At 45.6% G+C, this 24,797-nt stretch overlaps 1 protein-coding gene across 5 annotated transcripts in view; it reads left to right on the top strand.

Moving 5' to 3' along the window:
• The window catches only part of LOC138569097 (uncharacterized), a 123,206-nt gene extending 101,605 nt beyond the window's left edge, over positions 1 to 21,601 (top strand). For all 5 annotated transcript variants that reach the window (XM_069646765.1, XM_069646764.1, XM_069646763.1 and 2 more), the window contains one exon: positions 18,183 to 21,601. In XM_069646765.1, the coding sequence (XP_069502866.1) occupies positions 19,858 to 20,790 (933 nt within the window). In that variant the 5' untranslated portion in view covers positions 18,183 to 19,857 and the 3' untranslated portion in view covers positions 20,791 to 21,601. The remainder of the gene's footprint in view (positions 1 to 18,182) is intronic.
• Positions 21,602 to 24,797: the final 3,196 nt, after the last annotated feature.

Genomic DNA, 24,797 nt, shown 5'->3' with positions numbered 1-24,797 from the left:
ACCACTCACCTCCTTAAGGTTATCAAGAAACACTTCTATTGTACTCTGGGACATCGTGCATTAGTGCATTGGCTCAATGTGCGCTCAGTGGGTGCGGCCGCACATGGCCTCCCCGGCGCAACAAATAAAGGGCGCCTTGCTTCCAGTTTACATGACACTGAGCTGGAGGCCACTGCTGTTCTGCATTTGTGGTGGGTGGGGTAGGGCGGGGCGGTGGGGGGCAATCTCGCACAGATCGCTGGCAAACCTGGGGCCGGCACTGATTTGCAGTCAATAGCTTGGGTCATGGTGACGAGGGTGTTGGCAGGCAGCGAAGAATGCCGCAACTTTATGGGTAACTCAGAGGTTGGGTCTGGCCATCAGAGACAGGAGGCTAGGATACGAAGACTCCACCGGTGGCTACGTGACGGTGGGTCAGCTGATAGAGGAGATCGGCGTGGACCTACGCTTCATCGGTTCTTTCTTCTGTCCTCTCCATTCTTGAGCTTTGTATTATAATAATGCCCTACACTATATGCCCACAGCATAGCGCTTAGAAAGGCCTACAGCATAGCGCTGGCCAGGGCACCAGCAGGCAGCCCTTTTTTATTGCATTTTGAGTCACAGCCCATGCGACCGAAAGCTTGACTGAGTGCTACCTGTAGGTCGATGCCCTTAATGAGTGGCATGGCCTGGAAAATGTGAGTAGAGTCCAGTAATCCTATTAAGTCAGAAGCACACCTGCAGGGTGTGCAGAAGACTCTACAAAAGCCGTCATTATCCCCGTCCAGCGCCGTGACCTACTTGTGCGATGGAGGTCCTTTCTAAGCAGGGCTGCTGGAAAAGTGAGACAAACAAAATCCAAAATCTGACAGATGGAAGCCTTTGAATTAATCATAACCACCGCCATTGCTCTGGGCAGCCCGACATACCCTTATTTTGATCATGTCGGCTCCATTATGGAAGGGAGCCAAGTACATGCAAATCAGTTTTGGTCCCAGCACCAATGGGAGCAGCCCAGTCCAAACTGCTAGGCCATGCCACCTCTGGTCATGGAGACAAAAAAGCACACGCAAGCTCCAGCCATGTTGTTTCCCAACTATGGGATGCAGCTTGGCGGTCAAAGATGCACTCAACGAAGCAACCACATTTGGGCAAACCCTCGCCCACTAAGGAAGCACACATAAAGCAAAAAGTGATGGATGGAAAATTTCAAATTAATCAGAACCTCTGGCATTGCTTGTAACATGTGTTCCCAATGGGTGTTTACTGAAAAAATGAAATACTTACGCTAGAAGATCGAGACTCTTCATTTTCAGTCACTCACTAATTGAGATATAAACTAAGTTATTAGCTAGAGGCAAGAATCAAGTCTCTGGTAAACTTGCCTGAAAGTATAACAGACATTGGAGGAAAGGGCCTCATTATGAGTTTGGCGGTAATTCGGTGGTAAACTCAATAACCGTTACAGCCACTGGGTCCTGTGGGGTTACCACTTGATTAAAAGTGGTGGCACTTCCCCATTTTTGGAGTCCAAAGGGGTTTTGATAGATGAACCGCCGACGCAATTACTGCATGTTAAATCTTCCAACTTTTGGAGGTAAAGTAGAGAATTTACCTCCAGCAACAAACTTCCTCCACTTTTCCTCAGAAAATTGGCAGATTTCCCGATAATACCACCAGCAGTAAATCCGCCAAAAGTTATAATTTGGTGGTGCGGGAAAAGTGGCGGTAGTGGAATTACGAGCAATATTTTCACACACCACCAAGCTTGTAATGAGGCCCATACTTTGTCTTCCAATACAGCTTGAGCCCATGCCAAAAGTCTATTAAGCCTTAGACCATAACATTTTTTATACAATAACGATCTATGGCCCACCTGAATAGATCCACACACAGCCTATCACTAAACGTGACTTTTCCTCTTCTGCATCACCCCATCCGTACCTCTGTGGCATGTCAACCTCTTCTTCTCCTCTTATCTTATCCCTACTCCTTTCCTTCCACAGACTAAGGTTTGTACACCCTGGGTGGGGTCACAAGGTGCAACTTCCAGACACGGTAGGTGCTCTGAGACCACCACGGTGGGGATTTGGCTCAGTATAAAATACTTGTGACATAACATAATGTGATTTAAACAAAGGGAGCATGCAGGGGAAGCCGTTTGTTCACTAAAAACACAAAGATGCTCTGCAACACGCACGCGCGCTCTCTATTTAACTGACATCACTGGAGCTTTTATTTTCCGCATTTGTTTTTGCTAAAGACAAACTTGTGTCCAGCCTTGTGCGCTGCTCCGCCCACATGTGTTTTACAATACCACCTTTAAAGTACTGACTAGATGTAGAATTGTATTCATCACATCTCGCTAAAATTTTAAAATCCATTATAGGCATTCAGTAGACCGCAAACCTTTACCAAAGGGTTGTTGGATTCATTTTACGGTTGTGTCTAGCAGCAAGAAAATTTGATTTTTCAGACTGGAAAATTACCAAGGTATTTTTTTGTAACACAAATTTGTGTCCCCATTTGTCCTTAGATAGTTCATATTGGGAGGGTGCAGCGTCTATTTTTCTCGGCAGAATTGCTTGCCATTTGTTATGTTATGTTATCCAATATTTATACTGTGCCCATCACCACCAAAGTGGTTTCACGGCGGCCGGCCTTGTCCTAAAGGTGGCATATTGTGACTCTGCCAGGGTGTCCCCAGACCTTAGTCTGTGGAAAAGAAGCAGATGTTTGGGCATGAGGTGGAAGGAAACAGAAACTGAACAATAGAATGAGCAAAAACCAAGAGGAACAGCAATTGGGGTGAGTTGGAGGGGATATGGTCCTCGAAGTGCGAATGCGTGTTTCTCAAATGTGATTCCTAAAGAATAATACAGAACTTGCCGTAGCAAAATTTCCAACTTAATCATCCATATCACTGCAAGAAAATCCAAGCACTGTATGAATTATTTAAAAAACACTGGCACTTCTTCTTTGAACTTTATTTTACACAGGCCCCGACCGATCTGTTATGGAAGCAAGAAATATCTGGAAAGACCAGTCACATCATCCATCACAGGTTTCCAAGCAGAACATTGCAACAGACATACAGGAGGACTGGTTAGTCCCCAACCTACAGGAGAACCTAACTAAAATGGCTATGCGTTGCACTACGTGTCATAGCTACAATACAGCACTTACATTGAAAACTATCAGAGGCCCCGTGCCCCGCCCTACTCGGTCATTCCGGAACTGCACGTTGATTATGCAGGCATGGGTGAAAGATGCAATGGTTCTCCATACCTCATTGTGGTCGTGTGTCCCTTCTTACGATGGGTGGAGGCGGGACCATGTACACATCCAGATGCTAAGTGCGCCGCCAAATCTTTGGTGCGTCAGGTTTTTCCACAATGGAGCATGTACAATATATTAAGATCAGACAACAGCACTCATTTCTTCAATTAACTTTTTAAAGAGGTTTCTGCATTACTGGGCATCAAGCATCAGATGTGCACTATTTGCCACCCCCAGGCCAACAGGGTCATTGAACGGATCAACACCCTATTGAAAAGCAAGTTGTCATAGCTGTGTACCACATTAAAGAGAAATTGAGTACACTGTTTACCACTTGCATTATTCATGTTGCGCACACAGCCTTGCAAGGACCACCACTTGTCACTCCATGAGGTGGTAACAGGGTATGCAAATGGTCTTTTCTAGGTCATATACACCACTCCCCTTGCTGTCAAAGTTAAGGATCTGCAGTATTGGGTGCACCTGTCTGATTTCTGCAAAGCACGCCAAGGCCCAGAGTACACACTGAACAAGTAAAGTGACCTCCAGCCATAACACCTACAACACCCCTGCAGCGCTGCCTATGTGCCCCTTTTAAATGAGTGAGGTAATATTTTCCAATATCCCCATACCAGCACCATACAGAGCTGTTACACATTACATTAACACAGGAAGTGTACTCTTGAACTCTCCCATACTCTTCTCGCTCTCTCTCCCTCTCTCTCTCTCTCTTCCTCTCTCTCTCTCTCCCTCTCCCTGTCATGATCTCTGCTTCCAAAAGGTCAGGGTTTTCCCAACTCCCTTGGAAGCAGATCCATAACCCAGGTTCCGAGTGCCAACCAGTCCCAATTGGGACCTTTTGGACCCAGTCCTGGCGCCAGTGGCACTAGGCTCATAAATATGCCCAGTCCCAGCGCTGGAAGCGCCGGGCTCATAATGCTTGGGTGGACTTACCTGCAGCAGACCATGCTGCTTACTTGCCTGCCAGTTGAGCCTCTGATCCTCTTCTGTTTGGAAATACTTTTCCTGTTGGGTGGGGCAGGAGCCACTCCCTAGATTCAGAACACTGGAACTCTTCTGGAAGGCAGGAACTCTTTTCTTACCTAGGCGTGGCTGTGGAAGGAGACACCTAAGCACTACAGGAGGCTATTTAAACCACACCCGGTGGATGAATCTTGCTTTGCGTTATTCTGCATCCTCTGCAGCAGAACGCTCATCGTGTCTTCTGCATCGGATCCTGGACCTAAGGAAAAAAGGCTTACCATCCTGAATCCAGTCTTCAGCAACACCTAAAAAGACAAGAAAAAGACAAGAAAGAACAGGTTAGCATTCCGGCATCTGAAAGACAAAGGCTTACCTACTCTTCGTGCGCTCCGGAGGTCTTCACACTGCATTCCGGCATCTGAAAGACAAAAGCTTACCAACTCTTTGCACGCTCCGGAGGACTTCGGCGCTGCATCCAGCATCTGAAAGACAAAACAAGGTGCGTTTAAAGACATTGGGGAACTTCAATACTCACGTGCCATTACTCCTTTCCACATCTAACCCAGTGGGTATTCCGGCACCCTGCAGCCGCTCCGAACTCGTACCTGCAAAATAAAAAGACAGTTAGAGCGCATCGTGAAGCAGGCAACAAGCGCTTACTTACGTGCTTCCAGGCGCTTCTATTCATCACACGGACTCCATCTTCAACTCACTTCAGCCCGTCATCCGCCATCGCCGGAATCCTGCAAAACAAGAGACATCATTACTAAAGACTTTAAAGACAATAGAATTACTCGAAACTTACCGTTCGTGCAGAAAACGACGGACAGCAGTCCTCTGAAGTCAAGAGGCCTGCGCTACCTACCCAGTGAAGAAACTGGTTACAGCACCCTGCCCCGAGGCAGATGGAGAGCTCGGCATTCACTTACCTAAGGTGAGAGCGTTAACCTTTGGGGGTCTACAGGAGAGCAAAAAAGGGAAGAGATAGGGACACCCCAATAACCCCAGTTCATTAATCCCATATTTTCTATCTGCAGACATCTCACTCTTGAAGTCAGGCATACAGTGCACAGAGGTCCAGCCCAAAGAGCCAACCGGGTGCTACACATCACCTTTGAAGATACGGTAGTTGCCCAGTCAAGACCGGCGCCTCTGCGAGAATCAGGTGAGCGTCACACTCCCTCGCTCTACCTCTCTCTCTTCTCTCTCGATTCAGTATGTAAATATTACCAAGACCAGACACCTAAGTGTGTGCCCATTTTTTGTAACATACAACACTGTGGCCACAGACCCCCATATCACTGATCAAGTGAAAAGTATTAACACTGTTAATAGTACTGATGAATATAATGCTTTTGTAAATATACCTTTTGACTCTATCAGCTTTTTTAAATAAAATCTATAACAAAGTTCCAGCACGTAGAAAGAGGCAAGGTTAGAAGTATGATGAATACCTTGGAGTTGGTTTAGATACCTAAGAGGACATACATGGTCCAGAACTCTCAAATAGTTGGTACACAGACATGACCTCGCTGCGGAGGAGGAGGGTGAATGATAGATGTTATGTGTGTGTGTGTTGACACCACACGCGTCAGGAGCCCACAGGGGCTCTTGCTCACTGGCGACGTTGCACTAAGTGCTTTTTGTGATCTCGGAAGAACATCTTGCAGTGGGATCGAAGAGCTTGCTTACCCCAACTCCAGGCTCGCCACTGGGAGGATGATCAGCATGAATAATCACTGTTTGCACGGAACTCTTTGGTACTGGAACCAATAACTCCGGAATTCACAGGACTGAACCCATCTAAAACTGTATCTCGTTCGACTACTGGACATTTTGAGGTCTAGATGACCTTTCAGAGTATTCTGTTTTCAGGACTCGGCTAAGAAGCGCAGGGCGAACTTACTATTATGAAAAAATAGGCCTTGAGGACGACTCAATGGGAGAAACACGTTTCAGCTGACCACCGTATCTACGGAACCAATAGAGAAACATGAACAATATTGTTGCAAGACATAATACTGTTGTTGTGTTATTTTGATTTTCAATGACAGTATCAATCGTCAGATAATCATGAAAAGGCATAGGCATAGTTACTCCATACCCAACCCAACTTTAGCTTTTACAATATATCAGGTCCCTACGGGTGGGCCTTGGGTGAGGAGTCCGCAGCTTGCAATCAAACATAATTTGCTTGAAGACCCGCTAGCGCACTTCTACGCAGATTGTACCCGTGTGGTGTATCTCTCTGTTACCTATTGCACTGAGCCCTTTCTCCTCCCCTTGCATACCCCATTCAGACACATATTCCTTATGGCCACGTAGATAACTTAAACTAGCGCTGTCACAGCTACAAATATTGAAAGACCCGCCGGTTGACTTAGATTTACAATTTTTGCTTATAATTATTTTGAATATTAGAAAAAACATAGAAAATGGAGTTGGCGGGCATTCAGCAATGACATACATGCACCTGTGTGCGAGAAAGATTCAAAATACTGTTTATTTTTTTAATTGAAATATGGAGATGATTAAATGGAATGGATTTGTAACAATGATGGGAGCTGTACAGAAGTGACACATAGTTCTGTCACAGGTTTCTATCCAGGATTCCTACTCAGTTGACACAGGTTTGCTAATTGTTGGTACCAGGATTTAATAAAAAAAAAAACATTTCTGTGACTCATGCATGTTTTAAAAAAAATGTTTCAGTTTTTGGCAACATAATGGTATTTCGTGGTGTGGCTAAAATGAAGTGCATGAAAACCGACCAGCGAGCAATGGAGTTACTTGCAGGTGCCCAGCGTGTCTCTTGGGACAATGGTGTAGAACCATCAAGCCAGGTTTCCATGGATTTCATTGACAAGAATGTATGCATTTCTGGTTGGTTTAGGCACTCCTTTATTGGGGAGTTATTGGAATGGTTATTCAATGTCTCCATTTAAGCTTACAAGTAGGTATCCCTGTTCTACATTGCATGATTTCTGTGGGTTTCTTTTCTCGGTACAAGAGGTGTTCAGAAAGTCCCTGGGAAGGATTGTCTTGCCGTTTTCGTTTGTTAGCCCAAATATCTTTTCTCTTCTCATTTCATCACTAAGGGCCTCATTACGACCGTGGCAGAATGGGTTTAAGGGCGCCGTTAAACCCATTCCGCCCTATTACGAGGTCCCCTTGCAGGACCCGCTCTGGACGTCTGGTCAGACCAGACGTCCTTTGAGGGTCCCGCGAGGGGTCCAGGGAGCTAACAACGGGCCCATTATTAATGGGCCCGTTGTTAGCTCCCTCCCCATTCCCATTGAGCCCTGCGGGGGCTCAAATGGGAATGGGGATGGGTACATTGAATGAGGAGTTACTGGGTCCTTCAAGGTTGGAATGGCCCAGTAATTCCTCGTTCAAGGAACCCGGACCCGAGTTTAGAGGCAGCCATGCCCTTGTTAAGGGCATGGCTGCCTCCAAACTCGTAATGAGGCCCTAAGACTCAGAACATACTGTCCACCCTCTCTTCACCTTCTTCCTCCTCCTCCACTCCTGGCCTTCCTTTGGCCTCCTCTCCTCCTCCCTTTTTTTCCTTTCCCCTGTTCACCTTTGATGACATTTCTAGACAAGTCCAATCTATGAAAGTCTCATCGAAACAGGTTCTTCCCTGTTCTTCCAGAACCATCCGAGACCACATTAACACCCTTGCTCCAGCATTGGCCGATATCTGCAATCATTCTTTTGCCACTGGAACCTTCCCCTCCCCCCTGAAGCACTCCCTTGTGCATACCTTCTTAAAGAAGCCCTCTTCTAATCCTTCCTCTCTGGTTAACTATCCCCCAATCTCTATCACTCCTTTCCTTGTCAAACTCTTGGAAACGCTTCCCATCTCCTAGCTTAACCTTCATTCATGAATATGTTGGTTGTCTCCATGACCATCAGTCGGCTTCAGAGTGGACAGAAGCATGGAAACTGCTCTCCTGAACATCCAGGAAGACCTGCTCTCCAACCTTCATTCTGACCATCCTCGTTCTCCTCGCTCTTTGTTCTGCTTTCGGCATGGTTAACCATGTCATCCCGCTCAAATGCCTCTGTGATAATGTGGGTATCACTGATCAGGCCCTGGCCTGGTTGTCCTCTTTTCTCACTGACCGACCCTATCAGGTCCAACTGGGGTCCTTCCTCACTTCTATCTCTCTCTCTACCTGTGCTGTTCCCCAGGGTCTAACCTCTCGCCCCGGCTATTCAACCAATACCTGCCACCTTTTATCCAGAGCATCGCTGCTCTCTGCTCCAAATCTCAGTGTTATGCGGATGACACCCACCTCTCTTTCAGTCTACCCTTGGCCGCCTCTACTCCTCCTCTCATTCCTGACTGTCTGCAATTCAGGAGTGCTGTGCCGCCAATGATCTCAACCTTAATGCGAGCAAGATGGAGATCCTTCTCATTGGAACACCAGCTCCCTCCTTTCCGCTCTCTCTCTCTGGCCGCCCACGCTGGGTCCTCTTCCTGCTCCTACCTGTGAGGCTCAACTCCACCCTCTCCTTCTCTCCTCACATCTCTGACATCTCTAAGAAATGAAACTATCAGCTGCACCTCCTCAGAGGTATTCTTCTTTTCCTCACTTTCCCCCTGAAGCTCACTGTCTCCAGAGGTCTGGTCGTCTCTAGGCCGGACTACTGCAACATCCTCTTCCTGAATCTTCCTGCCTCTATTCTCTGTCCTCTACAACTTATCCAGAACAGGACGGCAAGACTTTTCCTTCGCCTCAAGCCCAGGGATTGTATATCTCCAGCTCTGAAATCTCTTCATTGGCTCCCAGTGGTGGCAAATGTCAAGTTCTAGACCCTCTGCTTAGTCCGCAAGGCTTTCTGGAGCCTCGAACCGCACTACCTTCAACTCTCTCTTTCTAAGTATCTCCCTTCTCAAGCTCTCACCGTTCATCCACCTCCAACTCTCTGAGGGTCAGTCGCTTTTCCAAGCAGAGAGTTGGGGGCAGATCTCTTTCTTCGACTGGAGCTTCCCTCTGGAACAGACTCTCTGCCTCTCTCTAACTTGAGAAGAACCATCTCCGGTTCTGGAAGCAAAGCAAGACCTTCCTCTTTGCTTCCACTTTCTCTCTTCCTCTCCCCTGCTGATGACCCGTCTATTCCATGCACTGGTCACCTGGTCACCCTCTGGACATGGGCAGGCCACTGTCTGTCTAGTTGCACCTCGCACTGCCTCTTGGCTCGCCCAGCACCTGTGGTCTCTATCTGTAACCTTGCAATCCCCTCTCCCTGCACTTATGAGCCACCGGTTGGCTGCACTTCCTGATTACCTTCACTGAGCTACCGACTGGCTGAACTTTTGATTACCTGCACTTCTCCACCCCGCCCCCTTTGCACTCCTCCACTTCCCCTTCCCTGTGCTCACGCGATCTGAAACAAGGCCTAGTAAGATCATTGTTTTGTCCTCTCTCTGTTTCCCCCTCCTTGTCTTGTTGCGTCAAGAAACACTTGTGTACAGGTGCGTTATAAATGCCATATCATATCATTACCTCTAAGATCCTCTGAAAGCCAATGGGTAGATTGCTTCACTTTTCTGAATTTTAAGTGAGAGGTTCCACTTCCTCGTTGAAGCATCTTGGCCCCAGACATGAACTTACTTTCAAATCTGTTCTTATCCAGGTTTTCAAAGTTTCCAATTCATTTGTATTTATTTTTTGGGGTTGTCCTTTGGTGTCTCTCTTTTCAAAGTTCAGCGTCAAAGAGACTTGCCGACCGTCAGACCAAACTAGTCATACAGGGTTCTCTGCTGACGTTAGGCCGGAATTTGGAGAATACAAGTCCCAGAGCAGAATCTGTGTAGCGGTGTAGCGTGTACGATTGGTGCAGTGCTAGATTACAGCTCCTACATTTAGAGAGCATTGAGAGAGCTGGATAAATGTGGGAGGATCCAGTCTAATGGATCCGCACAATGGAGAGTGAAGTCAGCCAGGAATAGTTAGTCTGGCGACTCCTTGAGTTATATAGTTCTAAGGTCCAAGCATTCTCCCACAATGTACTTGTGATATCTGGGGCAAAATAGCAGATGATGCTGAACTACAGAGAGTTGGGTGAGGAGTCTGACTTTGACAAGCAGATGCTTAAAGGCAGAGAATGTTTGTATCTCAATCTGGTGCAGGGCAATGAGTTTCTCGGTATTACCACAACTCTATCTCCTTCTTGATCCTCAAAGTGCCGGTATCCGGTTGAGTCTCTTGCGGTCAAAAGTGCATCCATGATCACCGGGGAAACGGGTGTGTCCCGACTGTCCGCTAAGAAAAGGAAGATCACGGTTGATTTCCATTTTATCATCTCCCAGTTTGACGATGTGGCCCATTGGCAATCTGCAGCTTGGGAGGGGGAACATCAGCTAGGATTCTGTGCAGGTGAAGGACTTTACCAGGGGATGCTATAGTATTGCTGTGAGCTCACTGGGCTAGACACCTCTGGGAAATGAATTGTGCTTGTACTTTGGGGTAATTGTGAGAGTGGTGATTGTGTTGGGCTAGGAGACTGATGACTGTGTTGTCACTGGGGTTAGGAGAGTTTAGATTGTGGTGACGTCAGAGTAGTTTGCTCTGCACATTGATGGAGGGGTGTTCTGGAATCAAATTAATGGGAATATGGCAAGAGGTAAATGGGAAACTGGCAGAATCCGGGTAGAGATAAAAGTAAACCAGGATTTACATTATGGATATTAGGCAAGTGGCAGAATCTGGGTAGAGGTAAAAGTAAACCAGGAGTCACATTCGGGATTTTAGGCAACTGGTAGCATCTGGGTAGATTAAAAAGTGCACCAAGAGTCACATTCTGGATTATGGGCAATTGGTTGAATCTGGGTAGAAATACAAGTAAACCAGGAGTCACAATCTAGATTATGGCCACCTGGTGGAATCTGAGTAAAGGTAAAAGTAACCAAAGAGTCACATTCAGTATTATAGGCAACTGGCAGAATTTGGGTAGAGATTGAAGTAAACCAGGAGTCACATTCTGGATTATGGGCAATTGGCAGAATCTGGGAACAGATACAAGTAAAGCAGGAGTCACATTCTGGATTATGGGCAATTGGCAGAATCTGGGAACAGATAAAAGTAAAGCAGGAGTCACATTCTGGGTTATGTGCAATTGGCAGAATCTGGGAACAGATAAAAGTAAAGCAGGAGTCACATTCTGGATCTTGAGCAATTGGTAAAATCTGGGTAGAGGTAAACATAAATGAGGAGTCACATTCTGGATCTTGAGCAATTGGTAGAATCTGGGTAGAGGTAAACGTAAATGAGGAGTCACATTCTGAATCTTGAGCAATTGGTAGAATCTGGGTAGAGGTAAACCTACACCAGGAGTTACATTCTGGGTATTAGGCTATTGGCAGTATCTGGGTATAGATAAAAGTGAACCAGGCACCACAAATCGTAGGGTGATGAGTTGGGACCCTGCTGTTTCAGGAGCGGGTTACTTGTCCATGGGTGTGTAGGTTAGACGATAGGGAGAGGGCCAAGCATGTTGTGGTGGGGTTTGAAGGGCAGTCGGGATATAAGGTAGGGTCAACATTCAATCCTGGTTGTATTTGAGGAGTGTTTCCATAGCGCACACAAGTCTATTGAATAGATACTAGAATATGGTGTCCGGACCTCCAATGGGTGTCACATTGGTCAAGGCGGAGCCCCCTTCAGCAATTATAAGATGATTCATGTTAGTCTGGAATGGGGGCGTATTGTCATTGCATGCAGGGTCTGTGGGTCAGTGAACTGATGCATCTACCATAGGGATGTGTGTTAGAGGTGTAGACACGGTAGGGCCTGAGAGGGCAAGACCCACCCAAAATCTGTAAAGGCCCACTTAAAAACTAAGGATGTGTATGCCTGTTAAAGGCTGCTCCTCTTTGGTCTTGGGATGGCTTCACCTAGTTGAGGGATTTCGGACATCTTTGGGTTGTTGTCAAGTATCATCTGTGATCTCTGGAATCTGGAGCATTTGGAAGGGGATTGATCAATGTTGCATTAGGAAGACTTTTCTCACCTTGAACTGATCGACAGAAAGGAGGTTTGTTGTAGTTGAAACTGCAGCAGTATCAATGGTAAGGAGCAGTTGAATCTTGAAGATTGTTTATCTTTGTAAATGTTTTGCTGTTATCAACAATGCAAATGGTAATGACAGGCCAAGTAGGAGCATTTTCTAGGATAGAGAGCTTCTCATCGTAGGGTATTCTGGAAGAGTGACATACTGGGCAACTGTTATGGAAGGTGCCTCGCTAAGATTGAGGGTCTGAGATGTGGCAAAAGTCATAGTAACTCAAATACTATGTAAGTGGTCCGCTGACTTCTTGGTGAGATATGATCATCGTTGATCTTGAGAATATGTGTCCCTGATTTCAGGAGGTGGGACCTAAAAGACACCTTTGTTGTATCTGGTCAATTTAAGGAATGGTCTTCAATCATGGGCACTCTGGGTGTTTTTGGTCATTTCAAACTGGAACCATATTGGAAACATCAAACCTTGTGGCAATGTTATACTGGGAGCTCACTGGGAATATCAACCTGGGAACTTACTATTCAATTCAATACTTTATTGTAATACTGGTTGAGACTAGTCAGCCTTACACAACACGATAAAATAGATCACAGTTAACATTATTCACTCTCATATGAATCTTAAAAACATAAAAAATACAGACAAATACAAATATATCATAAAAAGAAAAGTATAAAAGGGGGAATTTAAAACACTTCATCTCATTTCACCTACATTGATTAAAACTTTCACCTGTACAAACATATAATGGATCAATGGGGCAATTAGCAATTAATCCACAGGAGACAATATGGAAGTTTTAACAATGCCTACAAAAGTAAGTCACTTGAACGCTGCTACAGTAAGCAGCACTTTGTCCCAGCTAGTTAGCCTCTGGAAGATACCAACATCACCCACAAGGTCATGGTTCCAAAAGAATCCTAACTAAGTTATATGATATGGCATTTATAATGTGCCTGTACACAAGTGCATGTCCTGCTGTGCATGTAGCACCTCACATTCTACAGGAATATACTCACGGGTCTGTGAGATATTTGAAGTCTCGAACATTAGATCATTTCCAAGGTCCTCCCTCGCATTTAAGGGTTATCACCCAACCTATGATTAGGCCTGTGCATCGATTGTCAAACTATTTGAAAGGTTTAAGGCTTTCTTCCAGAGAATTTACTCTATTTTATCCCATCAATGCCCAGACCTGACCTGCTTAATTTCACCCGTGTATAAGGTGTAGGAGATTTAATCGTAATCTAAGAAATTGATCCTGCCAATATGGATTAGGAAATCGGCTCAACTAGACCGGCTGGTATCCCAGTGGTTTAGCACATAGCTAAACAATTTTATACAACTTAAATATGTTGGCCTTATCAATTGTTATGCACCAATCTAGTTCTCTGAGCTTTTTCTTCGCCAACCCTGGGTTAGCAACCAGCAGTTCACCATTCGTCCCACACTCATTCAGAATAAAATCTGCTGCTTTCCCAAAAGCAACCATAGGCGCACAACTTCACTTTTCCAGGGTAGTACTCAAATCATTGTACAGACTACCCACCGGGGAATCTAAAATAGCCTGTAAGGAGTTAGTATCGTCCATTTCAGAATATAGGTCAGAGAACTTAAACCTAGCTCCAGACATAGGGCCTGATCATGAGTTGGGTGGTATCCCAGCTGGCATACTGTCCAACTTTATTAGCGTTAGCGCCCAACAGTCCATAAGTATTACCGTCGGATCACGTGTTGGGTGCTAACTGTTAGTCCCATTCCCCATTGGGTCCATTGGACCTAATGGTGAATTATTGGCACAATTACCACACAGTAATTCCGCTGTCAGTAATTGCACCCAAAATGGGAATTTTTCTGGCATGTTTACCCCCAGCTCTGAGCTGGCGGTGAACACGGCAGACTTGAGATTGGGCATACCCTTAAATGCGGCCCTAACTGCGTTACGGGCGCATTTAAGGGCTACCTCCCAACTCATGAATAGGTCAATGCAGCGATTGGCAAACTATTTGGAAGGTTTAAGGCTTTCTTCCAGAGAATTGACTCTGTTTTGTCCCATTCAATGCCCTGATACCACTTTCATATTGTAGAACTTTACAACAGGGGCAAGAAAAAACCTACAGTACTTTACCCAGATTTTCTTCTTCTGGGCAGCCAATTGAATAGCTTTAGATTTTAGCCTGTCAATAACAGACCCCTTGGGCCAGAATCTATTTAAAAACCCAAGTAAGTAAGACTCAATTTCGGGGTAACAGGCTCTCTGCATAATAACCAGGAATAACTCAAAGGTTTTTTATTAGTCTTACTGAATTTTAGGACATTAGTTTTGGCACAGTTAATTTCCAATTTGTTTAATTCGACATATTTTTCTAAAGCAGTGGCCAATATCTGCTGCCCAATTTGTGGGCTGTCCAACAAGATGACATCATCCTCGTAAGCCTGGTAGGAGATAAGGAAATCCCCGATTTTTGGTTGCACAAAAATTACTGTGCGTGGCCATTCCTCCAGGTCAGCCTATAAAGATTGAACCGGCAGGGGGCCAATAGGCAGCCCTGTCTCGATCCACTGCGTGCAGTTAAATCCTTCGATAAAGTGCCCTGCCTGTTCAATCAAACCTCTAGTACCGTCCTACTGTGCAAATGTATCAATATTGACAGAAGAGAGTCAGGGATGTAGTTTCGCCCAAAGGCGTGATCGGTTCACGAAAATCAAACACCATTGAGAAATCGACTGCCATGATGAACGCCTTTCTTGCAGGCTCCATCCAAATGTATTGTTGTATACAAGAAAGTACATAACCATTCAATGAAGTGAAAATGCCCTTTCTGGATCCCTTTTGGAACTTTGATAGGCGATTGACTCCACCGGCCTAGCCTTCTAGTTCCTGAAGCACTAAGCTGGCAAATGTTTTGCTTTCTGTATCCAGCAGAGATATGGGCCGATAATTAACTCGGTTATTCCTGTCGGTCTTCTTGAATATGGGGATGATCACAGATCTATTCCAAGAGCGTGGTGTCAAAGCCCAAAAAAACTAAATTACAGCCCAGGTCCTAGAATTTAATTTTAGGATGTAATTAGAGCGACCATTTGGTCCTTCCACCCTCGAGTTAGAGGACTTTCAAATAATGTTCTCAATCTTATCAACCCCGATATCCAAGATCCAGGGGCTATTACTAGGTGGTTCCTGCACAGTGACTGCTCGGTCCCTGTATACATGTTTGAAGTCATCGCCCCACACTACGTCCCAGACACGGTTTTCTAATTTGTCATCCAGGTACTTAACCAGACTATTGATGAACCTGTTAACCTGTCATCCTGATAACTGTTTTCTCACCTAATTCAGTTGGTTTTACAACCACCTCGCCCGCCCGCAAAGCGAATTGCTAGGTCCGACAGCCAGCTTCTTAGCGGCTTCCACTTAGTGTGTGACCGCAAGGCCAGGGAAAGGCTATGACCTGCTTTACTTCTCCTCCAAGCGTTAGCTCCAGGTGCATATCGCTCGACAAGGACGGAGCGTGTTGCTTCCAGACCCAGATTACTCTGCAGATCGTATATGGACATTTCCTTCTGCTTCTGATAAAGCCATCTGACAAAACCAGCCTGGGGATAGTCAAGGCAGTTGCTCAAATCTTGCAATTACTGAGCATCATAGTAGTGACAACTCTTAGTTCTAGGCTTTCTCCTAGCACATTAAAGTCTGAGCATATTAAGCAATGGACCCTCTCGTTCCTTCACGGGGTTTGCCACAGTGTTCTGGTCAGAAAAGAGAGAGAGGAAGGGGGCTCACTAGTGTTTACTGCACAAATCACTCACAGGGGTAAGGTCCTCCGGACCCGACCTACCGCGGGAGACCACGGTAAACCACTTCACACCAATTCTCCACGCTGCGCTCCGCGCTCACTGAAGGGTTTTAAGCAGTGTGCGCATCTGTTCTCTCACGAGGACCTCCTCCAATAATAGGCAGTGAAGAAATCCTTTCACCACGGTAAACCACTTCACATCACTTCTCCTCCAAACTTACTATGAATGACAAGTTCACCAGCAACTTACTGCGATCTTAATGAGAATGTCAAGCTTACTGAAAATGTGAAACTGGGGTTTCACTGGAAATGGGAGTTTACTCTGGAAAACCACTGGAAGCTTTCCGGGACTGCCATGCAAGGCCACGGTACCCATCATGTGGGTCAAGCAAAATCTTGCAGGGAGTGGGAATTTGTTGGCCACAGGAGATAGCACTGCACTCGCCAGCAGTGCTCAGATGCATGTGGGTTCAGTATGGCAGGTTTCACTCTAATTGTTCAATCAGATCACCAGGGGGGATTTATCCGGCTTTGTAGGTTTGGTGGCCCTAGGAAATGACAAGACAAGTTTCACTTTGCCTTTGTGTTTTTGTTTTTAGGATGCATGAGCAAATGTGTACAGGAGAGGCCCACAGTTTGCCTTTTGGGGGACTCTGGAGGAGTTTAGCAGTATTTTATCATGCCCCACTATATTAATTGTAAGTGGGTTTGATCCCTGTCTGCCCTCTTTTGTCTGTCTATATGTTTATTAGGCCCTCTTTTTATTTTTTTTTCCTTTTTACTCTTACTGTAACACCAAACACCAAAAACGTGTTTTCCCTTCCTTATCCCCTGTTACCTTTTCCTTTCTTTTGTATTATGGATGCCTAAGCCCTTTGGCTATGTGTTTGACCTCCCGGTCCTGGCGTGACTTCTTCCACGTTTCTCTTAATTTGCCCTTTACCAAAAAATGTAATATGTTCATTATTTGATTCCCAATTGCTTGTGAAGCCTAGAGATCCCCCACCCCCCCACCCCCTGTGTGGGAATCAGGGAATCCTTCCTGTTGTGTAGGCCCTTCCTTTTGTGAGACAGGAGACATCCCGAAGCATTACAGTGCCCACCTTGTCATGGGCCTGAAACTACTTTTGCTTTCTTGAGGGGAATGGAATGGTCAGGGTGGTAGAGGGAGGGGGGGGAGTAGGGGGTTTGTGATTACCTTTCAGGATCCACCACCAGTGCACATTTATATAATTAATATAAATAACATAGGCATGGACAGAGACAAAGGACATGTACTCTTCCAGTGCCCCCCTCTTCACAGCACCCTCCAGCAGTGGTAACAGAAATGAGGGAGTGTCTGTGGGTTCCTCACGTGAGGGCACACTGCCAGCAATCAGCCCCACTCCGAACTTCAGAACCTGCCCAATCACCCCTGCTCTCAATGGATGCTATGCCAGTGGCCCCATCCTCCAGCAGGGACTTGTGGCCACCTCCTCCACCTCTGCTTAGTGTTGGCATTGGCGGTTGCCTTGTGGGTGTGGTGTTTAGCGGCAGTCATGCAGGGATCGGGTGAGTCATGCATGTTATTGCCATGTACTGCCTGTCTCGACAAATGACCATATGTTGCAGGGTGGAGAACCATAGGAAAGCAGAGGATTCTGGAAAGAGATACATGCCCAGAAACTGTGTACCCTCTTCTAGGAGAATGAATTGGCATTGGGCAAGAGAGTACAAAAAGGTTAGGTCGTGGGCGAGGGGGGTGACTGCCCTCAGAGCCAAAGAGATTTGGAATATTGTGGTTGTGTCAATCCAATTAGGCAAGAGGGTCACAATGAGCTTCTGAAGTCTCTTTCACTGCCTAGTTCTTAGAGAAATAAATGCCACCGTACTCAACACTGGCAGCTGGGCAAAGTTCTGCAGAACTGAAAAGAGCATACAAACAGTTTACAGAGGACTTTAGAAGTTTCTGCAAGTTAATGAGCCCACCTGGGATCAAATTCATAGTCTAAATACTGCCCTGTCATAGCACATAGCTGCAAACATGTGATGTGTGATACTGTTATAATATTGTCTGAATTAATTTTATTTCAGCTTCTCTCACACTTCTTTATTTTTCATCCACAGTTTGCCCACCGCTGCCAGCTATAAAGGGGTCTTCGCTGTGTTCAATCTTCGGTGAAAGAGGAAAGAAATGTGGATTTGAAAAAGTGAAGATTTATGGAAAGTGAATCCACTCACCACTGAGTTTAATTGAAATATTAACTACGTAGTAAAAAAAAAAAAGTAAGCTTTTTAGCAGGATGTAAGCTGATAGTTTTAACACCAGATAATCTATTAACACGCATAAAAAATGTATTTGGTTATTTCTATGAATTAAACTTTTGGTGACTTTAGGTTGATGATATGTTTTCTGAGGTAAAGCTTTAGATGCTTGCAATGATGGACAAGAAGAAGCAAGTAGTTGATGACTCAGAACATGAAAATACGACACAGCAAATGATCCCAATTGGAACTTGCTGGAATATAAAATGATATAATGTTGCCCGAGACTACGCTGTGTGAGAACACTTGAAAGGCACGCCACTGAAAAATCACATGTGCTTCTGTGCTGCGCGAGCTTCATTGGGTGCTGGAACTAGCATGTTTCCAGTTGTCGTATAGTAGAATATGGGGAAATAAAATGGGCTCATGTTTCTAGCTATTGTCTAAATGGTAAAATAGCTCAGTGGGTTGGGCACTCGCTGCTGCTATCTGAGTGTAATCTGCAGGTTGCAGGTACGAATCCGGGCAAGGGCAACTCAGGCTTTCATGCTTCTGAGGTCGATAAATGAGTACCAACTTCGGTTTGGTGATATTGTATGAAAGTATGTCCTCTGTATAGTGCTTTGGCGAAAGTGCTATTTAAATAACACTTCATTATGGAGAAAACTGAACAAATTGCAATGGGGACTTTCACCCCGGTTGGAAGGTAGTTATCTGCACCTTTTGCGGTTGTGCTATGGCGGGAGCAGGACACAAAAACCGAACATTAGTATCCGAAACAATAACAAAATATCATTCTACCACAGTCATTCACCACTGTAGTCAGTCACTAAAGTTATGGCAGTGCAACACAGGTTTCTGGTGTGGCAGGACAGCCCTGGGTTGCTATGGGGATGGGGTTCAGATGCGACAGCTGCAATGGGCGTCTTCTAGGATCACCCCTGTCCTGTGCACGGTACCTCACCATATGTTTCTTCCACATCGTGGTCCCTGAATTGGTCTCAGTCCTTACCATGCACACAGTTTCCTTTCACAGAGTTCAGACGGTGAGATGCAGTCATTCTTTGTCATGTATAAGTCCACGATTTGGATGTTCTAGCTGCGCCTGGAAGGCATGTGCTTCTATGATCATCTGGTGGACATGGTAGCGTGGTTCCCATGTGCTGATGCTTTGCACTTTCCGATCTCCCAGGGTGTCTTTGAAGGGCTGTGCACAAAGCTGGAAACTTTAGTTGTGTCTTTCCTCGCTGTCCTCGTAATAGTGACATTGAAGTTCTACTTCTCCTCGTCAGTATCACAGGTGTCCAGAATTGTGTGCGCGGTCGCAGGCTCGGATGAACCGTGTTAATCGTGATTCGCCTCAGATTCATCAGTGGATGTGGCTGGTTGTGGTGATGGAGAAGAGGAAGGCAAGGAAGCACCCTTACACTGTGTTTGAGCAGATGTGATGCAACTCAGATTGCCTTCTTTAATAAAATCTCCAAAGCCAGGGATTCTATTACTATCTCCCTGACTAATAAAAAAGATCACAGTTACCATGCCAATGGAGACACCACCCCAATTTACCAAAGCTTTCAAGTTCTCAGAAATCACCATCAGTGACATGACTAAGGTTCTCGCTTCCATGAAACCCACCACCTGCACAGAGAATATTCTCCCGCCTAAAATAATTTTGGACAACAATGACATTTTCACACCGATATTAACCAAAATCATCAACGCATCCTTTAGAGACCGGAAAGTACCTAACGCCATCAAAGGAGTCACAGTGACACTGTTGGTCAAGAAACCCAACCTCTATCAAAGAGATCCTAATAATCTGAGACCCATTACCAACCTTAACTTTGTCCTGAAAATCATGGACACGATTGATACTAGACAACCTCAGGCTTCTGTGGAATCAACAAACTCCCTCCACCCTCAACAATCAGGTCGTCGCCCGGCCCACAGCACGGAGGCGGCCATGCTTGACCTACAGACCAAGATGCTCAGCATCATAGACAAGGGAAAGACAGGCCTCCTCATCCTCCTTGACCTAATCGCAACGTTCAACTTACTCGACCATAACTTACTCCAGACTGCCCTGACGATGACAGCCAACTGTTCTGATGAAGCCATCGGCTGGGTAATGTCATTCTTAAAAAACAGGATATCCAGAGTTCATTGGGGCGACAAGTTCTCCCTAGAAAAGGACATTCTCATTCTATGCGGAGTTCTTCAAGGCGCTAGCATGTCACCATTACTATGTACCCTCTATCTGAGATACCTATGCCGTGTCCTTGATCATATTAACCCCTTTTTCACCAACTATGCCGACGACACGCAGCAGGTGTTTGAGCTGAGTGGAGACAGTGACCAGCTCACCATGATATACAACAACTTTGAACATTGGATGGATTCCAATTGGATGTGTCTCAACGGGAAAAAAAAGAGAACTCCTGGTATTTGGCTCTCCTCTTGCCAGAGCTAAACTACCCTCCTCCTATAAGTCATTCCAGATTAAAGATACAGACATACAGGTTCTGAGTGAGGTCAAAACCCTGGGCATAATGCTAGAAGCATCATTGGGGAACAATGCGCAAGCACAATACATTAAAAAAAACTGTGCCTAGCACCTCAGATTACAAAAATCCATCCGGCCATACATATCAGAGGACAACAGAGCCACCATTGCTAGAGCCATCATAAAGTCTTGTCTTGACTACGGCAACGCCTTGGTCTTGGGTTCCTCCAAAATGTGTTTGCACAGTTATCAAGTTGTCCAGAACAATGTGGTTAGGATCATTAAGCATAAAACCAGATCACAGGACATCAGTGACTCCAGAGGGAGCTACATTGGCTGAACATGGAGGATAGGGTTCACTTCAAGGCGTTCACACTTGTGCATAGATGCATCTTTGGAAAAGCCCCGGCCTATTTAAAATCCAGGATTCATTCATATGTACCCGGCAGAACATTAAGATCAGCCCATCTTGGTAAAATCATAGTAGCTCCACACAAACTCAAATGTGGCTTAGGCAGATCCTTCCCGATACTGGCAGCCAGCCTTTGGAACAAACTCCCCGACCACATTAGAATGGAAACCTACTACATGCGATTTCGCAAACAGGTGAAAACCCATATCTTCAAATAATGTATTTTGTAGAGGTTCCTACCTAGCTCCCGCATGAATCCTCTCTGTCAGTCCTGTTCCGTATAGTTATTGTCCACTGTCGCGTGTTCTTGTATCTGCGCCCCGAGGCTCGCCAGCTACGGGCGCAATATAAATATTAAATAAATAAATAAATGGAAATGTCATCTGCAAAATCCTCTGCCCCTTCTCTCCCCTAGAAACCTTCTGCCAGACTGCTTCCTTCTCCCCCAGCTTCTAGTTCTTTGCACGAGCACCGAGAGATGTGTGATCAAAGGAGTTGCTGCTGAATGAGAAATGGGCGCCCCCCGTTTGTCACACACACCTCTGCCATTACAAGTGTACACAGTATGTGCTGTGGCAGGTGTAGAGTACATGTGTTCTCCACCTGTTGGCATTCACACTTCTCACTTCTCCATAGCCACACTATGATTGCACATCTGTCGTGCACTGGGGTGGGGCAATGGGATGTAATCGTCTCCTTTCTTCATGTAATTATAAGGTTTGGTCTATGAAACTCGTTTTTCCGTCATATGTCACATATAGTTGGCACACGGTTACAGCCACTGAATTTAATGTCCACTTCCTTCCAAAGAATGCAAACCATTTTTCTTCACAACTGGTATTTTTCCTTTTCACAGACAGATCCACATTGAGCTACAGCCGCTGAATGCCCTCTACCCCCGTACCCCCCGAAAGAAGATATACACATTTATTTTTCTTTGCAAACAAACACTGTTTCATTCTTTCACTGAAACCTGTCCCACCGAGTTAGTCACTGAATTTAATTCCCTCCCGAATACAAAGAAATTCTGAACATTTTTCTCTGCAGCTATAATTTGTTCTTGTGTGATATGTTAAAAGCTTTCAAGTTGCACTTATCACTACCCTGGGGGTCTTGTAGCGCTGATGTTTGTCCTGATAGTAGCAATTGTGCACCGCTTCAGGGTGAACAAGACCGTGCACTGTGAAGGAAAGGAAAGAGGATAGCAGAACTATTGGTATCAGTTACATCATACGGACAAACACATGGAAAGTTTTAAGGGGGATCAAGGTGAGGGTGCATGCTTTTGGTAGGAGGGGTGCATGTGTAATCTTCAGTAGCCGATTAAACACATGTAAAAACCCACCACTGATGCAGAGCACTTTACAATGAGTGTACTTTCTACTACAGTGAGTTTCTAGTACTGCAATTAGTAAGCGTGTGTTTGTGTTGGATGCAGGGTGACCAGACGTCCCTGTTTTCCCAAGACAGTCCGTGGAAATCGGCCTCCGTCCCTGGGAGTTTTTTATTTTTACAAACCCTGTCCCGGGATTGGTAGGGTCGGTGGCTACGTTCCCGTTTTTTGCCGGGACCCGTTTTCGAAAACCCGAATTCGGCCCCAGCGAGACTCTTCCTGCGCGTGAATGGGGGCGTGAAAGATTTTCACGCCCCATTTCCTCCTCCTTCCCCTCCCTGAATGCTCTCCTCCAATGAGAGGAGTGTGCCTGTGAGCACAACCTCCCCCGCAACAGGCAAGCAACACCTTTATTCCTACATCTATGTCTATGGCCTGTCCGTTTTTTTGTGTGTTATCTGGTCACCCTAGTTGGATGGCTTTGAGAAATGCACAAGCATACCCTTGAATGTCAAGGCTTTTGCACAAGAGCGTTCTTAAAGACCCTCTAGGCAGAGTAATTTGGTGGTGCTGAGCCACCGGACAATATGCCAGAACCAAGAGTTGGCTATGAAAAGGTGAATACATAGAATACAGAAAAGGGGTGGAAAGAGAAGACGAATGGGTAATTATTTTAATTACATCTTTTTATTGATTTAGTGAACAAAGCTTTACATTTAAAACAGGAAATAAAGCAAAACAACCAAATAACCACAACGAGGAAAACAAACAATTGAATAACTTGATCAGTGACGAATAAGGAATTAGGCCTCATTACGAGCATGGTTGTAACACGGCTACCGCCATGCACACTACCGGCACCGCCTCCCGCGATTGGGCAATAGCCGGCCCATTACGAGATGAATGGACCGGTAATTGCCCTTTCGCGGGTGGCAGTATTGCCGGGCTCCCGATCCACAATCTGCCCTATAGGGCAGAATCGGGGTGGGCAGTATGGCTGCGCCGGCACTGTTGATAACGGTGCCGGCGCAATTACGAATTCTGCTCGCGGGTGCCGCACAGCCGCCTTGTAGGACCTGGCGGGCTGTCAGAAACCTGCGTGCAGAACTCGTAATGCGGCGGGACTGTATGAACGGTACCGGTGCCTTACCGGCACCATTCATACCGTCACCGTCAGGGTCATAATGAGGTCCATTGGCTCATTCATAGGACAGCAATCAGCGAGGAGTTGAGAATGCATAGAAGGTCGTGTTTAGCAATTACCCAACAGCCCAACCACCCGTTACCCATTTGTCCCATATTTTGGCAAGTTTGTAAGGCAGCCATGAGCTCTATATACCCGTTCCTCAGTTGCCATACAATGGGCAAGGTCCAGTTCTCATTAGGACACTTAAGCTGAGTCTCTGGATCCCCATAAATGCTAAATTATGCTACAATCAATGCATCATCTGCCACTGCTTACACTGGTAAGTTGATCAGAGCCTGTAGACCTCTACTATCCCCCACTAGCTGCCTTACGCTGGCGAGAGCGCTCATACAATCCAAACTTGATTACTGCAACAGCCTTTATCTAGGAGCGAACAAAACTATCTTAAACAAACTACAGATTATGCAAAACAACGCGCTCAGAGCCGCACTGAATATTCCTAAAAGAGAGCATATATCAGAAACGAGAAAGTACCACAGGTGGCTCTCTATACAGGATAAAATTGCCCTAAAAACTATGTGCCTCACTCATAAAGCTCTTAACCACCAAGCCCCCCTCTACCTCACAGATAAATTCACATGGAAGGTATCCAATAGAACCACCAGATCATCCAATACACCATGTCTGGTGGTGCCCAGATTTAATCTAAAAAGAGCCGGAGGCTCCAGCTTCCCAGTATTAGCTGCCCAGCTCTGGAACTCTCTCACACAGAATATTTTAACCATTCAGACCTTCAACAATTTCAGAAGTCAGGCTATTACCTGGATACTAAATAAAACTTAAAATAACAGCTCCTGATACCACTAACTATTAGGTATCCTATTCCATCGGCGTCCTATTCCATTGACGTCCGTGATCGGCTCATACGTCTGATCCGACCAAATGTACAACATGTATGTATAATGCGCAATTTGAATATATTTACCATTTGTATATATTCACCATTGTAACCTTTACTATGTATGTTCAAATGTTTTTAATGCACATAATTGTCAACCTATGCCTTGTAACCACCACTATCC

Source organism: Ambystoma mexicanum, chromosome 2q, assembly GCF_040938575.1.
Source record: "Ambystoma mexicanum isolate Mex_15411 chromosome 2q, UKY_AmexF1_1, whole genome shotgun sequence".
Taxonomy (NCBI): Eukaryota; Metazoa; Chordata; class Amphibia; order Caudata; family Ambystomatidae; genus Ambystoma; species Ambystoma mexicanum.
This window is presented reverse-complemented; position numbering and strand designations above follow the sequence as displayed.